Source organism: Coregonus lavaretus, assembly GCF_964263955.1.
Source record: "Coregonus lavaretus genome assembly, chromosome: 24".
Taxonomy (NCBI): domain Eukaryota; kingdom Metazoa; phylum Chordata; class Actinopteri; order Salmoniformes; family Salmonidae; genus Coregonus; species Coregonus lavaretus.
Window position 1 is genome coordinate 35,365,153 of NC_140011.1, and position 16,801 is coordinate 35,381,953.

Consider the following 16,801-nt stretch of genomic DNA (forward strand, 5'->3'; position numbering starts at 1 on the left):
CCGGATGCGGCCGGCGGGCCTACAGTTGCCCATCCCTGCAAAGGACTGGAGTGTGGAGTGCATAGAAAATACTAAATTATACGTTACGTTAATTTGTATCAAAAAACATAAGAAAGTTAGTTGGGGAACATCTCTCTCTGTACAACTAACAGGAAGCCTACTGTAGTCAAGTGTGAGCAGGAGTTGGCCATAGCGTCATCAGACTCGGACCCTCCCCCTGCGTGTCCACAGACCAGTCTGCACTCTAGCAAACCCTCCCACTTCAAGCAGCACCAGCACGGCCCCACGATTCTTCCTTCTGTCTCCATTTTCACACCGGGTGCCTACTCCAGGCATGGCTGACGGCTGTACCCAGTCATGGCACTGCGACATTACACCCTCGACTTCAATCTCTCAGCGCCAGGTAAATGACACACACCGGCATTCACTAGGCTACGAACGGTTGCAGCACAACAGGACATGGGGGTCATTAGCTATCATTTCCATTTGCGCATCTACTGTACGCTAGCTAGCTAACTAATCGTTGTCAATACGCGCAGTCTGTCTAATATATATACAAAAAAATCATACAATTATGATATATGCACGATTAGTGTTTTTTTTCTTGGAGGACGTAGCTAATGTGCTGAATAATATTGATCTAGCTAAATGTCGTCCGCTATCTTGATAGCATAATTCCAAGTCAGACATTGGTTGCCAGCAACATGACAGGCAGGCGGGTAATATGACCTTTTGTGCAGTTGCTAGCTAGCTAGGTTAGCAAAGGCATCTCATCTGTCTGCTGCTGCGCCTGTCTGCGTCGTACATGTTTTGGTTTCAATTGACAGCCAGTCAAGTTTGACTAGCTAGTTAGCTAGCATAGCAATGTTGACTTTGTTTATTGATGAGGCTATAGCCATCTCAAGCTGGGCACAATTTTTTTAATCGTAAGGTCCCAGTGGCCAATAATCAGTCTTATATCCATAGTATAGCCGCTCACTGTAAAAAGGCATACAAGCAGAATTTGCAAGTTAAAGTACCTAGGCTACTGCCATTTATTTTTAGCATGTTGCTGCATAGCCTACTGTCTGGTCTATTAAGGTAACGTTACACAGACAAGACATGAAGAACATACTTATCTAGCTTAAGGGGGGGTAAATGTGGTAATTATTGTGTTGTCACCCTAGATATGTCCCTCCCCTTTTCTGTTTAGTGGACTGTCCTATGACTGTGCATGGGCTGCAGTCTATATTTCAAGAGCAGGAAATGACAGAGACAGTCCATGACACTGAGGGACATGGATACCTTGCTACCTTCATTGGCAAGAATGGCAGGTAGGCACCAGTTCCATCAACACTGTCATCATTATTTATGTCACCACCAACATATTTTGTAGAATGAATCTAGAATCTAATGTTCATGAATTAGGCCTAGTGTGTTTTCGATTTTTCAAAACCCGGAAGTGCTACAGTAAAAACATAAAAATAATAAGAACAAGTAATAAAGCACATGAGACACACAGCACACTATGAAGACAGTAAGGCCAGACAGGTTCAGCAAGGTATGGTGCTTTAGGTACTCTTTAAAAGCATGCACAGCCGTAGCACCCTTACGCACTGGACAATACATGTTGTATTTCTATTTATTAAGCATCCCCACAGCTACTCTTCCTGGGGTCCTCAGGTCACTACTTTACTACCACATATCTACAGTACAAAATCCATGTGTGTGTGTAGTGTGTCTGTGTGTGTCTCTCTTCACAGTCCCCTCTGTTCCATAAGGTGTATTTTTATCTGTTTTGTAAATCTGATTCTACTGCTTGCATCAGTTACCTGATGTGGAATAGAGTTCAATGTAGCTATGGCTCTATGTAGTACTGTGTGCCTCCCATAGTCTGTTCTGGACTTAGGGATTGTGAAGAGACCTCTGGTGGCATGTCTTGTGGGGTATGCATTGGTGTCCGAGATGTGTTCTAATAGTTTAAACAGACAGCTCGGTGCATTCAGCATGTCAATACTTCTTACAAAAACAAGTAGTGATGAAGTCAATCTCTCCTCTACTTTGAGCGATGAGAGATTAATGTTAGCTCCGTGTACATTTAAGAGCCAGCCGTGCTGCCCTGTTCTGAGCCAATTGAGCCAAGTTCTTCTTTGTGGCACCTGACCACACAACTGGACAGTAGTCCAGGTGTGACAAAACTAGGGCCTGTAGGACCTGCCTTGTTGATAGTGTTGTTAAGAAGGCAGAGAAGCGCTTTATTATGGACAGACTTCTCCCCATCTTAGCTAGTGTTGCATCGACATGTTTTGACCATGACAGTTTACAAACAGGGTTACTCCAAGCAGTTTAGTCACCTCAACTTGCTAAATTTCCACATTATTCATTACAAGATTTAGTTGAGGTTAAGTGAATGATTTGTCCCAAATTCAATGCTTTTAGTTTTTGAAATATTTAGGACTAACCTATTTCTTGCAACCCATTCTGAAACTGACTGCAGCTCTTCGTTAAGTGTTGCAGTAATTTCACTCGCCGCAGTAGCTGACGTCTATAGTGTTGAGTCATCCGCATACATAGACACACTGGCTTTGCAGTACGTTTGCCAATCGGTTGTGCAGCCAGACTTATTTGCCATTCCTTTTGCCTCATCCCTCTCAACCATACAGTTTTAGAATTCCTCATCAATCCACAGGGATTTAACCGTTTTTACAGACATTTTCTTAATGGGTGCGTGCTTATTAGTAACTGGAATAAGCAATTTCATAAATGTGTAAAGTGCAGTCTGGTTGCTCCTCATTACACACCACAGACAAGCAAATATTATTTGCATCATCAACATAGGAATCACTACAAAATGTATTTTATGACTTCTTATACACTATATTAGGCCCAGCCTTTGGAACTTTGGTTGTCCTAGATATTGCTACAATACAGTGCATTCGGAAAGTATTCAGACACCTTGTGTTTTCCCACATTTTTGTTACTTTACAGACTTATTCTAAAATTGATTACATTTATTTTTTTCCTTATCAATCTACACACAATACCCAATAATGACAAAGCAAAATCAGGTTTTTGAAAAGTTTGCAGATGTATTTAAAATGAAAAACAGAAATACCTTATTTACATAAGTATTCAGACCCTTTGCTATGAAACTCGAAATTGAGCTCAGGTGCATCTTGTTTACATTGATCATCCTTTAGATGTTTCTACAACTTGATTGGAGTCCATCTGTGGTAAATTCAGTTGATTGGACATTATTTGGAAAGGAAACACACCTGTCTATATAAGGTCCCACAGTTGACAGTGAATGTCAGAGCAAAAACCAAGCCATGAGGTTGAAGGAATTGTCCGTAGAGCTCCAAGACAGGATTGTGTCGAGGCACAGATCCGTGGAAGTGTACCAACAATTCTGCAGCATTGAAGGTCCCCAAGAACACTGTGGCCTCCATCATTCTTAAATGGAAGAAGTTTAGAACTAACAAGACTCTTCCTAAAGCTGGCCACCCAGCCAAACTGAGCAAACGGTGGAGAAGGGCCTTGGTCAGGGAGATGACCAAGAAACCGATGGTCACTCTGACAGAGCTCCAGAGTTCGTCTGTGGAGATGGAAGAACCTTCCAGAAGGACAACCATCTCTGCAGCACTCCACCAATCAGGCCTTTATGGTTGGGTGACCAGACGGAAGCCACTCCTTAGTAAAATGCACATGACAGCCCTCTTGGAGTTTGCCAAAGGGCACCTAAAGGACTCTCAGAACATGAAAAACAAGATTCTCTGGTCTGATGAATCCAAGATTGAACTCTTTGGCCTGAATGCCAAGTGTCACGTCTGGAGGAAACCTGGCACCCTCCCTACGGTGAAGCATGGTGGTGGCAGCATCATGCTGTGGGGATGTTTTTCAGTGGCAAGGACTGGGAGACTAGTCAGGATCGAGGGAAAGATGAACGGAGCAAAGTACAGAGAGATCCTTGATGGAAACCTGCTCCAGAGCACTCAGGACCTCAGACTGGGGCGAAGGTTCACCTTCCAACAGGACAATGACCCTAAACACACAGCCAAGACAACACAGGAGTGGCTTCGGGACAAGTCTCTGAATGTCCTTGAGTGGCCCAGCCAGAGCCCGGACTTGAACCCGATCTAACATCTCTGGAGAGACCTGTAAATAGATGTGCAGCGACGCTCCCCATCCAACCTGACAGAGCTTCAGAGTATCTGTAGAGAAGAATGGAAGAAACTCCCCAAATACAGGTATGCCAAGCTTGTAGCGTCATACCCAAGAAGACTTGAGGCTGTAATTGCTGTCAAAGGTGCTTCAACAAATTAGGATACTCCTTTCAAGCAGATTTCTGCAGCATTAGTAAATATGTGATCAATACATGCTGTTTGTAAATATCCTGGTAGGTTGACTGATAACATTTGGTATTGATATTTATTAGGATCCCCATTAGCCGCTGCAAAAGCATCAGCTACTCTTCCTGGGGTCCACATCAAACATGACATAATACATTGTACAGAACATTATTAGTCAAGACTGAAACACATACATTTTAAATGTCACACACAGCCTACATATCAGTACATACACACACAATCTATGTCTAATACATAGTACAGTGCAAATTACAATACAAGATATATAAAATGGCTGTGTCTCTTCACAGTCCCCTTTGTGCAGTAAAGTGTTCTTTTATCTGTTTTTTGAAACTGGTTTTATTGCTAGCTTGAGTTACTTGGGGTGGCAGAGAGTTCCATGTAGTCATGGTTCTATTTAATATTGTGCGTTTCCAAGCCTCTGTTCTGGACTTGGGGACTGTGAAGAGACCTCTGGTTGCATGTCATGTGTTGTACCAATGAGTGTCTGAACTGTGTGCCAACTGCTTGAACAGACAGTTCGGTACCTTCAACACATCAATAGTGATGCAGTCAAACTCTCCTTAACTTTGAGCCAGGAGAGACTGACATGCATATTACTGACACTTTCCCTCCGTGTACATCGAAATGCGATACGTGCTTCTTGATGGGCGCATGCCTATCAGTAACCGGAAGAAGCAGTTTCATAAATACTTAAAGTGCAGCGTACGGATGTACCTCATTACACACATCAGACCAACAAATATTTTTCACATCTTCGACATAGGAATCATTGAAAAACGTATTGTATGATCGTTTATACACAATTTTAGGTCCAGTTTTTTCTAGATATGGCTATGATTATATGATCACTACATCTGATGGGTGTGGATACTGCTTTAGAGCAGATTTCTGCAACACTAGTAAAGATGTAATCAATAGACATGGATGATTTAGTTCTGTTTGTAAATACATTTTTACATTTACATTTTAGTCATTTAGCAGACGCTCTTATCCAGAGCGACTTACAGTTAGTGAATACATATATATTTTTTTTATACTGGCCCCCCGTGGGAATCGAACCCACAACCCTGGCGTTGCAAACGCCATGCTCTATCAACTGAGCTACATCCCTGCCGGCCATTCCCTCCCCTACCCTGGACGACGCTGGGCCAATTGTGCGCCGCCCATGAGTCTCCCGGTCGCGGCCGGCTGCGACAGAGCCTGGATTCGAACCAGGATCTACTGGCACAGTTAGCACTGCGATGCAGTGCCTTAGACCACTGCAGTGCCTTAGACCACTGCGCCACTCAGGAGAGTGCTAACTAAATACCCTGGTAGGTTGACTGATGACTTGAACCAGATTGCAGGCACTGGCTACAGCTTGGAGCTTCTTTTTGAGTGTGCAGCTTGATGACAATCAGTCAATATTTAGGTCACCAAGAAAATATACCTCTCTGTTGATATCACATACATTATCCAACATTTCACACATATAGTCTATAACAACTTCCTACGAAAATAGGCTTTAGGTGAGGCAGATGAATCTGTAGCCATATTACTTGCACATCATCTGACATGAGATCCTTTCTCAGCGTAACAGGAATATGACTCTTGACATACATGGCAACACCCCTCCATTTGCATGTCTATCGTTCCTATATATTCTATTACCATGTATAGCTACTACTGCATCATCAAAGGAGTTATCTAAGTGTGTTTCAGAGATGGCCAGAATATGAATGTTTTCTGATGTTAATAAGTTGTCCATTTCATGAACCTTGTTTCTCAGGCTACATATGTTAATATGGGCTATTTATTTTGGTCATTTTCTGGGTTGCTTGTTTGTTTTTAGTGCTATTCTGAGGGGCTGAACTGAGGTAGACATGTCAGTGACATTTACATTTGAGTCAATGGTACTGAGTGGTCTGCCCACAGTGGGCTTCTTCCTAAGGCAGACAGTTTCAGTGCAAACAGTGGAATTCAGTTCTGTGTGCATATGATTATTGCAGACAATACCCTCGGAGCTAACAATTAAAGTAACATAGATTAGGTTACTTACATTTACTGCACTTCTATTTCTCTGGGATATAATATGATTTCCATGTCCTCTGTTGCTTATGACAGGGAGGACTGGACTGTACCAAACACAGACCATCAGTCTCTTAAGCAGTTCGCTATGTTGATGGAGATAATCCTGGAACCCCTGCGGTTAGGGTGAATCCCATCTCTTTTAAAGAGTGTTGGTTGCTCCCACAGCAAGTCAAAATTGTCACAAAAGGAGACATTCCTGTCTTTGCAGAGTTTCTTCAGGAACTCGTTTAGGGCAGCGAGGCAGCTGTAACGCTCCGAACCCCTTATATAACAAGGCAGGGGGCCAGAGATGACTGTTCTCTTCCCTGTGCAAACAAGGGTGTTCAAGAGAATGTTGTAGTCCTTCTTCAGTTCCTTAGATTGCCGAAAGCATGAACCAGGTTGCAGACACTGGTTACAGTTTGAAGCTTTTTCTTGAGTGGGCAGGTTGATGAAAGCCAGTCAATATTTAGGTCACCCAGAAAATATACCTCTCTGTTGATATCACATACATTATCAAGCATTTCACACAAATTATACAGAAACTGACTGTTAGCACTTGGTGGTCTATAGCAGCTTTCCTCAAGAATGGGCTTTAGGTGAGATAGGTGAACCTGTAGCCATATTACTTCAACAGTATTTAACATGTGATCCTACCTAAGCTTTACAGGAATGTGGCTCTGAAAATAGACAGCAACACCGCCCCCATTGGCATTTCTGTCTTTTCTGTAGATGTTATAACCATGTATTGCTACCACTGTATCATCAAAGGTATTATCTAAGTGAGTTTCAGAGATAGTCAGAATATGAATGTCATCTGTTACTAGCAAGTTATGAACCTTGTTTTTTAGGCTACATGTGTTAATGTGGGCTATTTTTGGCACTTTTCTGGTATGCTTGATTGTTTTTATTGCTTTACTGCGAAGCTTATCAGTAGTAGACATGACAATGTTATTTATGTTTGAGCTGATAGTGCAGGGTGAGCTGCACACAGTGGACTTCCTAAACTCAGCAAAAAAAGAAACGTCCTCTCACTGTCAACTGCGTTTATTTTCAGCAAACCTAACATGTGTAAATATTTGTATGAACATAACAAGATTCAACAACTGAGACATAAACTGAACAAGTTCCACAGACATGTGACTAACAGAAATTGAATAATGTGTCCCTGAACAAAGGGGGGGTCAAAATCAAAAGTAACAGTCAGTATCTACAGTGCATCTCCTCCTCATGGACAGCACCAGATTTGCCAGTTCTTGCTGTGAGATGTTACCCCACTCTTCTACCAAGGCACCTGCAAGTTCCCGGACATTTCTGGGGGGAACGGCCCTAGCCCTCACCCTCCGATCCAACAGGTCCCAGACATGCTCAATGGGATTGAGATCCGGGCTCTTCGCTGGCCATGGCAGAACACTGTCATTCCTGTCTTGCAGGAAATCACGCACAGAACGAGCAGTATGGCTGGTGGCATTGTCATGATGGAGGGTCATGTCAGGATGAGCCTGCAGGAAGGGTACCACATGAGGGAGGAGGATGTCTTCCCTGTAATGCACAGCGTTGAGATTGCCTGCAATGACTACAAGCTCAGTCCGATAATGCTGTGACACACCGCCCCAGAACATGACGGACCCTCCACCTCCAAATCGATCCCGCTCCAGAGTACAGGCCTCGGTATAACGCTCATTCCTTCGACGATAAACGCGAATCCGACCATCACCCCTGGTGAGACAAAACCGCAACTTGTCAGTGAAGAGCTCTTTTTGCCAGTCCTGCCTGGTCCAATGACGGTGGGTTTGTGCCCATAGGCAACGTTGTTGCCGGTGATGTCTGGTGAGGACCTGCCTTACAACAGGCCTACAAGCCCTCAGTCCAGCCTCTCTCAGCCTATTGTGAACAGTCTGAGCACTGATGGAGGGATTGTGCATTCCTGGTGTAACTCGGGCAGTTGTTGTTGCCATCCTGTACCTGTCCCGCAGGTGTGATGTTCGGATGTACCGATCCTGTACACGTGGTCTGCCACCGCGAGGACGATCAGCTGTCCGTCCTGTCTCCATGTAGCGCTGTCTTAGGCGTCTCACTGTACGGACATTGCAATTTATTGCCCTGACCACACATCTGCAGTCCTCATGCCTCCTTGCAGCATGCCTAAGGCACGTTCACGCAGATGAGCAGGGACCCTGGGCATCTTTCTTTTGGTGTTTTTCAGAGTCAGTAGAAAGGCCTCTTTAGTGTCCTAAGTTTTCATAACTGTGACCTTAATTGCCTACCGTCTGTAAGCTGTTAGTGTCTTAACGACCGTTTCACAGGTGCATGTTCATTAATTGTTTATGGTTCATTGAACAAGCATGAGAAACAGTGTTTAAACCCTTTACAATGAAGATCTGTGAAGTTATTTGGATTTTTACGAGTTATCTTTGGAAGACAGGGTCCTGAAAAAAGGATGTTTAGTAGGGCACACCGCCTCAGTGCTAACAGTATAACTCTGGTTCATAGGCACATGATTACTGCATACAATAGCTGTAGGATCGACAGAGGCATTCAGGGGAGTTAGAGGGACATAAATTAGGTTACTTACATCGTGACTGCCACTGCCCCTGGGATAATGTACATTTGCTGCAGCATTACGACAACTGAGCGACACAATGGTAGGGATAATTTGAACTGGGCTTTGGTCATTATCTCAACGCATCCTTGAAATGTGTGGTCAGAGTCCAGGAGCCAAGATGATTTGGATGGACACCGTCATTCCTGTAGAGGATTTTCTGTTTCCAAAAGGTGTAAAAGTTACACTATATATACAAAAGTATGTGGACACCCCGATGCTGACAGGTGTATAAAATTGAGCACACAGCCATGCAATCTCAATAGACAAACATTGGCAGTAGAATGGCTTTACTGAAGAGCTCAGTGACTTTCAACGTCATCTGTCCTCGGTTGCAAATCTCACTACGGAGTTCCAAACTGCCTCTGGAAGCAATGTCAGCACAATAACTGTTCGTCGGGAGATTCATAAAATGGGTTTCCATGGCCAAGCAGCCGCACACAACCCTAAGATCACCATGCGCAATGCCAAGCGTCGGCTGGAGTGGTTTAAAGCTCGCCGCCATTGGACTCTGGAGCAGTGCAAACGTGTCATCTGGTAGTCCGACGGACGAATCTGGGTTTGGCAGATGTCAGGAGAACGCTGCCTGCCCCAATGCATAGTGCCAACTGTAAAGTTTGGTGGAGGAGGAATAATGTTCTGGGGCTGTTTTTCTTGGTTCGTTCTAGGCCCCTTAGTTCCAGAGAAGGGAAATATTAATGCTACAGCATACAATGACATTCTAGACGATTCTGGGCTTCCAACTTTGTGGCAACACGTTGGGGAAGGCCCTTTCTTGTTTCAGCATGACAATGCCTGCACAGAGCCCAGACCTCAACCCCATCAAACACCTTTGGGATGAATTGGAACGCCGACTTTGAGCCAGTCCTAATCGCCCAACATCAGTACCCGACCCCAGCGTTCCAACATCTAGTTGAAAGCCTTCCCAGAAGAGTGGAGCCTGTTATAGTAGCAAAGGGGGGACCAACTCCATATGAATGATTTTGGAATGAGATGTTCGATGAGCAGGTGTCCATATGCTTTTGGTCATGTAGTGTATCTATAAAAGTTATTCCAACAGAGCTACATTAATCTGTAGTAATAGTTTGGATACATTATTTAGCCCCTGTCACTTGTACTAGTGTAAGTCAATAAGGTGATGTATCCGAACTATTGCTAGATAACAAGCTACCATACTATGCTTTGCACAGGGGTTACATAGGGATCCTCTTTGGGGTTAAATAGATGTCCTCTCTGGGGTTACATAGATGTCCTCTGTGGGGTTACATAGATGTCCTCTGTGGGGTTACATAGGGGTCCTCTGTAGCTCAGCTAGTTCAATATCATCTTAGATTAGCACAATCAAATCACATTTTATTTATCACATGCGCCGAATACAACTGGTGTAGACTTACTTGCTTACGAAGCTTTCCCAACAATGCAGAATAAAAAAATAATAATAATTGTAACGAACACAAGATAAATAAAATACACAAGAATGGAGCTATATACAGGGAGTACCAGATCAATGTGCAGAGGTACTAGGTATTTGAGGTAGATATGTACATGAAGGCAGGGTAAAGTAACTAGGCATCAAGATAGATAATAATAAGAGTCAAATAAATTAGTCCCCAAGTGGCGCAGTGGTCTAAGGCACTGCATCGCAGTGCTAGCTGTGCCACTAGAGATCCTGGTTCAAATCCAGGCTCTGTCGTAGCCGGCCGCGACCGGGAGACCTATGGGGTGGCGCACAATTGGCCCAGCGTCGTCCAGGGTAGGGGAGGGAATGGCCGGCAGGGATGTAGCTCAGTTGGTAGAGCATGGCGTTTGCAATGCCAGGGTTGTGGGTTCAATTCCCACGGGGGGCCAGTATGAAAAAAAATAAATGTAATTCGCTCTGGATAAGAGCGTCTGCTAAATGACTTAAATGTAAATGTGAATGTAAAGAACAGAGAGACAGTAGTAGCACCAGCAAATGATGTGAGTGTGTTGGGGGAGGGGTGTAGTGTTTGAATGTGTGAGGTTGTCAAGGTTTATGCAAAACAAATGTAGACAGAAGTAGCAGTGTTATATGCCCTCAGCAAATACTGTAATGGCAGATACAGGCTACACAAAAATGTTGTTGTAATTGAGAAATATTTAAGGTGACAGGAATTTGTAAAATCCTAGTTATTTTTACCAATACCCTGACTGTCCAATGAAAACCCCAGACCATTGATTGGCCAGTTAAGTGGATCATTGGTACAACAATGGCTTGCGTTCAGATGTGGCTTTGTTTATGGCTTTGTTTATCGGATCTAAGGGCTTTGGTGCTTCCTGTTTTATGTGTAGTGAGTGGTAAACACTGCCGGTGGGCCATTGTGTGGGCCTAAGCCTGCATGAATATGCCCGCGGCAACACCACACATAATTTTGGGTAAAAATGCTCAACCTTCAGCTGCCCCTGGCTCGCCACTGTGCTTTCATAAAGCTTAGGTCAATAGGTCAACCTGTATCATGCCACAGCTCTCCTCGTGAGCTTTGGGTTGAAGGAGAGAGAAGTGAGAGAGAGAAGTTATAGCCTAGATTCAATTCTATATTTCTCTCAATTTAACTCTGTGCTTCTTTCTTTCTCTGTTTGTGTCTGTCTCTTTTCAGGTTGGTTATTCTGCGTGTGCCCGTCCATGGTCTGCTTACCATTGATCTGCAGTGTTGTGAAGGAGATAACATTGTACAAGTAGAGAATGTAGGTGATGAGAGAACCTTTACAAAGGACCTGCTTACATCCATACATAAAACAATAACACAAATACAAAAAAAGTACATATTTAACAGACCTTCAGAATACCCTAAGTAAGAAACATTTCCATAAATTAGATACAGCAACACATCAAATCAAATTGTATTTATCACATTCGGCGAATACAACTGGTGTAGACTTTACAGTGAAATGCTTGCTTACAAATTTTTCGAACATGTGGTCTCATAGGCCTTTGGACTATTTGACATTAAGGATATTTTGCTTAATGTAGCATTAGAATATGCAAAATAACACATTTGGTTTTCTCTCAGCTTTTGAATGCACTGGAAAAGAAGCTGAGAAGTCTCCTACATGGAAACATTAAGAGGGTCAAGAGGTAAGGCTCGAGTGGTGGATAATCATACGGTAGTGGCCTTGTGTGTTGACTATCTTGTGACTGGAGAGGTACACAAGCTGTAGTGTGAAATGATTACCCTGTAACCCCCTGTCAATGTCTCCATGATGCTATCATGAACATGATATCTACCACCTTCCCCAGGCTCCCAGCTCTGATACGAGGTGCAGCTGTTGATCGATACTGGCCCACAGCTGACGGCAGACTGGTGGAGTATGACATAGATCGGGTTGTATACGATGAGGACTCTGCATACCAGAACATAAAGATCATGCACTCACAGCAGTTTGGCAATATCCTGATCCTCAATGGGGATGTTAGTAAGTAAAATATAGCGTTCCTACAGGCCTTGATTTAAGATAGAATTTTAGATACAATTGTTATGAATTATTCCTCACCTGCTGCTACTTTATATTGTTGTAATTATGTTATTTACTTTTGTTATTTAGGTCACTATTGTTGTTCAACTGTCATTTTTCACTTCTAAAATCTAAATCTAATAAGATTAACATTTGACTGGGTTTCAGTCGTGGCATGTGGCTTACTTATCTAATGATATTGTAATGTGATTATATGGCAGATTTGTCAGAGAGTGACCTACCCTACACCCAGGCCATCATGGGCAGAGGGAAAGAGAACTATGCAGGGAAGGAAGTGCTGATCTTAGGAGGCGGTGATGGAGGAATCCTTTCAGAGGCCGTCAAACTCAAGCCAAAGATGATCACCATGGTAGAGATATCCTTTCAGGACACTGCTTTTCACTTCTCTCTGTGCTCAGTTAACATATTGCTTCAGGGATTTGCACCAACAATATTTTAACACTAACCTCTGAGCATTTTTCGAGACGTGGCCCGGTAGGATTATCTGGTCTGTCATCTGTCTTCCCCTGTGCCTGGTTTGTAATGCCTTGACAAAGTGTTTACATCGACCAAATGGTGATTGATGGGTGTAGAACGCACATGAGGAAGACATGTGGAAGTGTTCTGGACAACCTGAAGGGAGAATGTTACCAGGTGAGCAGGACATTGCTGTCCACTGCACCTCTCCTTAGATGAGATGGAACGTTTGTCTTTTGCCCACTACTCTGAAAAGCTCCGCTCTCTGTGGTCTTGTATGTTACTACATGGGGTTTCCATGACTACATTGCCCTGCACCCCCTCCATCTTTATTCCATCTGTTGTTATCTCTCTCCAGGTGTTGGTAGAGGACTGCGTTCCTGTTCTGAAAAAGTATGTTGAGGAAGGGAAGACGTTTGATTACGTCATCAATGACCTCACAGCGGTCCCCATCTCCACAGCGCCAGAGGAGGGTGAGTGACAAATGCTCTCTCATGTGGTCCTCTTGGACAGTCAGTTCTAACGATGTATGCAATGATGAATACTGGTATGGCTCTTGTAAAGACGCACCACATTATACCTCACTGCAAAGAATTGATCGGATTTAGGATGTGGATAGTGTAATCTTAACCTGTTTCTTGGATAGGAGCTTGTATGAAACACTCGCATAATTGGTTGACAGATGGTTTACTCTGTCTCAGACTCTACATGGGAGTTCCTACAGCTTATCTTGGATCTCTCAATCAAAGTACTGCGTCCTACTGGGAAGTACTTCACACAGGTGAGACCCATATTCGTTGAATGCTTCATACAGTCACCCTAGCATTGTGTGGAATTCAGCTCATATTGATATCACCATCCCTACACATGATTAACTTATATGTCTGTCTCGTATGTCTTTCTTCATGAGAGACAAGTTTGTCCTAGTGTGATGTTTTTTGGGGGACATTTTTGTCCCCTAATTGCTGTGTGGTCCGTGTTTTAACCCTGTTGTGTGTCATCAGGGTAACTGTGCGAATCTGACTGAGGCACTGGCTCTTTATGAGGAGCAGCTGGGAAGGCTCTCGTGTCCTGTAGACTTCTCCAAGGAGGTGGTGTGTGTGCCCTCTTATATGGAACTGTATCCTTCGAGAAAAGAGTCTTGTGCTTATCACACACGTCTCCCATTTACAGTCACACAGGCATACTCATGTATAGACGTGTGGTTACTTGTTGTTTACATGGCATTCTCCTTAACAAGCTGACTCAGGTGGGTTTTCTATACCGTTTGGAAGAAGTAAAGAGCTCCCTCGGTCCCCTCCGTATGCTGCCTGCCAGAATGTGAAAACTGCCCCCCCTCCATGATCCGCTGTTGCACTGAGGGGAGAGATGACCCCCCCCCCCCCCCCCCATCTCTACTCACACTGTTTTGTTATCCTTCCATGTCCAACTCTCTCTTAAACCCTTTTTACATGTTAGTTGTATTATTTTATGTCCAAACTTACAAGAGATTGTATTTCTGTTAGCTGGATATTTTGAGTTGGGCTGTTGTTTTTGCATGTGCCCTCCAAGGAGAGCTGTGGGGCTGCTACCACTGGTCTAGGGTTTAGACTTCTCTGACTATAGCCTGGTCCCAGACCTGTCTGGGTTTAGACTTCTCTGACTATAGCCTGGTCCCAGACCTGTCTGGGTTTAGACTTCTCTGATTATAGCCTGGTCCCAGACCTGTCTGGGTTTAGACTTTTCTGACTATAGCCTGGTCCCAGACCTGTCTGGGTTTAGACTTCTCTGATTATAGCCTGGTCCCAGACCTGTCTGGGTTTAGACTTCTCTGATTATAGCCTGGTCCCAGACCTGTCTGGGTTTAGACTTCTCTGATTATAGCCTGGTCCCAGACCTGTCTGGGTTTAGACTTCTCTGACTATAGCCTGGTCCCAGACCTGTCTGGGTTTAGACTTCTCTGACTATAGCCTGGTCCCAGACCTGTCTGGGTTTAGACTTCTCTGATTATAGCCTGGTCCCAGACCTGTCTGGGTTTAGACTTTTCTGATTATAGCCTGGTCCCAGACCTGTCTGGGTTTAGACTTCTCTGATTATAGCCTGGTCCCAGACCTGTCTGGGTTTAGACTTCTCTGATTATAGCCTGGTCCCAGACCTGTCTGGGTTTTAGACTTTTCTGACTATAGCCTGGTCCCAGACCTGTCTGGGTTTAGACTTCTCTGATTATAGCCTGGTCCCAGACCTGTCTGGGTTTAGACTTCTCTGATTATAGCCTGGTCCCAGACCTGTCTGGGTTTAGACTTCTCTGATTATAGCCTGGTCCCAGACCTGTCTGGGTTTTAGACTTTTCTGACTGTTGTTGTCTAGTTGTCATGCCATACATTTTACATGTCTTATACACGGCAGGGCAACAATACTCAGAGGAGTTGGCTAAATCTCATACAGGTCTGGGACCAAGCTATAGTCAGAGTTCTAAAGCCTAGACAGATCTGGGACCAGTATTTAAACACTCTTGGTATACCTGCCCCTCAGGGTGTTGTTACTTTTCAAATTTGAGTTATTAAAACAGCACCAACATACAATAGGCTTTTGGGTTCTGATTGTGTGATAGGATATGTGCTCGCCGTAGTTTCAAATGAATGTCTGTTTGTGCGTTTGATTGTTTTTCTTCTTCTGTTGTAGCTAATTTGATTCCCAGTCCTTCCCAGATTCCCAGTCCTTTCCAAGATGTTGAAAAGGCAGTGTGACCCTGCCCATTGAGGCTGAAGTGTCCAAACATGTTTTTAAAAGGGAAAAGGGCCCTCCTTTGTGGCGGTTTCTTGCTTTAATGTGAATTATGTTTTTATTATTTACCACCTTTTTAGTTTCTCCTGCTGGATCTTATTTTACAAATTCAGTTTAGAATTTTTCTATAACATTGTTTGGTGCATGTGCTGGAAAATTAAATATTTTTTATTGAATCTAGTTTACCATATTCACAGTGCACATTCATGCCTTTGATCAATGTTGTGGTGCTTTGTTAAATGTATTTATTTTATATTATTTCACCAAATGCTGTTTTATCCCACTTGAAAAAAATACCTTTTGTTCAGCAGTGACTACTTGCTATTAAAAACGAGTTGGAGAAGAACATTTTTGGTGTCTTTCTTTTGCAGGGAAGTATGTTTGATTCACAGTGGTATTACCAGATAGATTAGCTAGCAGTCTGAGATGTTACAACTGACAGACAATTTGGATGTTACTACTAAAAGTCCAGAATCATTCCTATGCAAACGAACTCACTACTTTGAATACAGATTTGTTTATATTTCATTCTACCATGAGCGATTTCAGTAAGACTTCCCCTTTGATAACATGAACTTCAGTAATTTCATTATCCTGCGTGTGGTTCTAATGTCCACAAAAACAGTGTGTCCTTAGTGTAGAGAATCCATCAAGTTATCTATCAACTACAAAGGATGTACTTATCAATTTTGGCAGACAATCTTATCCAGAGCAACTTACAGGAGCAAGTAGGGTTAAGTGCCTTGCTCAAGGGCACATAAACAGATTTTTCACCTGGTCAGCTCAGGGATTCAAACCAACAACCTTTCGGTTACTGGCCCAATGCTCTTAACCACTAAGCTACCTGCTGCCTGCTCAATGTGCTGATCAGGCTGCTGAAAAGACACTTCCAACCTGGAGCAACGCTTGTATGTGGCGGGAGACATCTTTCTGGGAAGCTGCTGTATACACCTAATAATTTGCAATAAGATTGCAATTTTTATTGCAAATATTACACTAACACACATACCTGTGTGTGAGTTGTCACAACTATTTCCTCTCTGTTTTAACTGTATTCTCCACACCTTGCCTCTATCTTTCCCTTAGT

The 16,801-nt window shown here is 43.4% G+C and overlaps 1 protein-coding gene across 1 annotated transcript; it reads left to right on the top strand.

Moving 5' to 3' along the window:
• The first annotated feature begins 256 nt into the window (after positions 1-256).
• On the top strand, positions 257-16,060 carry LOC311100082 (spermine synthase-like). Its single transcript, XM_084140828.1, has 11 exons — positions 257-403; positions 1,193-1,313; positions 11,619-11,706; positions 12,033-12,097; positions 12,260-12,435; positions 12,696-12,850; positions 13,039-13,128; positions 13,310-13,424; positions 13,653-13,732; positions 13,956-14,071; positions 14,201-16,060. Exons 1-11 carry the CDS (start codon positions 358-360, stop codon positions 14,229-14,231), a joined length of 1,083 nt encoding a protein of 360 aa, XP_083996954.1. The 5' UTR covers positions 257-357; the 3' UTR covers positions 14,232-16,060.
• Positions 16,061-16,801: the final 741 nt, after the last annotated feature.

Bases quoted from the DNA above. Each gene is read 5' to 3' on its own strand.
- LOC311100082 (XM_084140828.1), top strand. From the start codon at position 358: ATGGCACTGCGACATTACACCCTCGACTTCAATCTCTCAGCGCCAG. The intron at 11,707-12,032 runs GTAGGTGATGAG...GTTTTCTCTCAG, and splicing joins ACATTGTACAAGTAGAGAAT to CTTTTGAATGCACTGGAAAA. The intron at 12,851-13,038 runs ATATCCTTTCAG...CAAAGTGTTTAC, and splicing joins AGATGATCACCATGGTAGAG to ATCGACCAAATGGTGATTGA.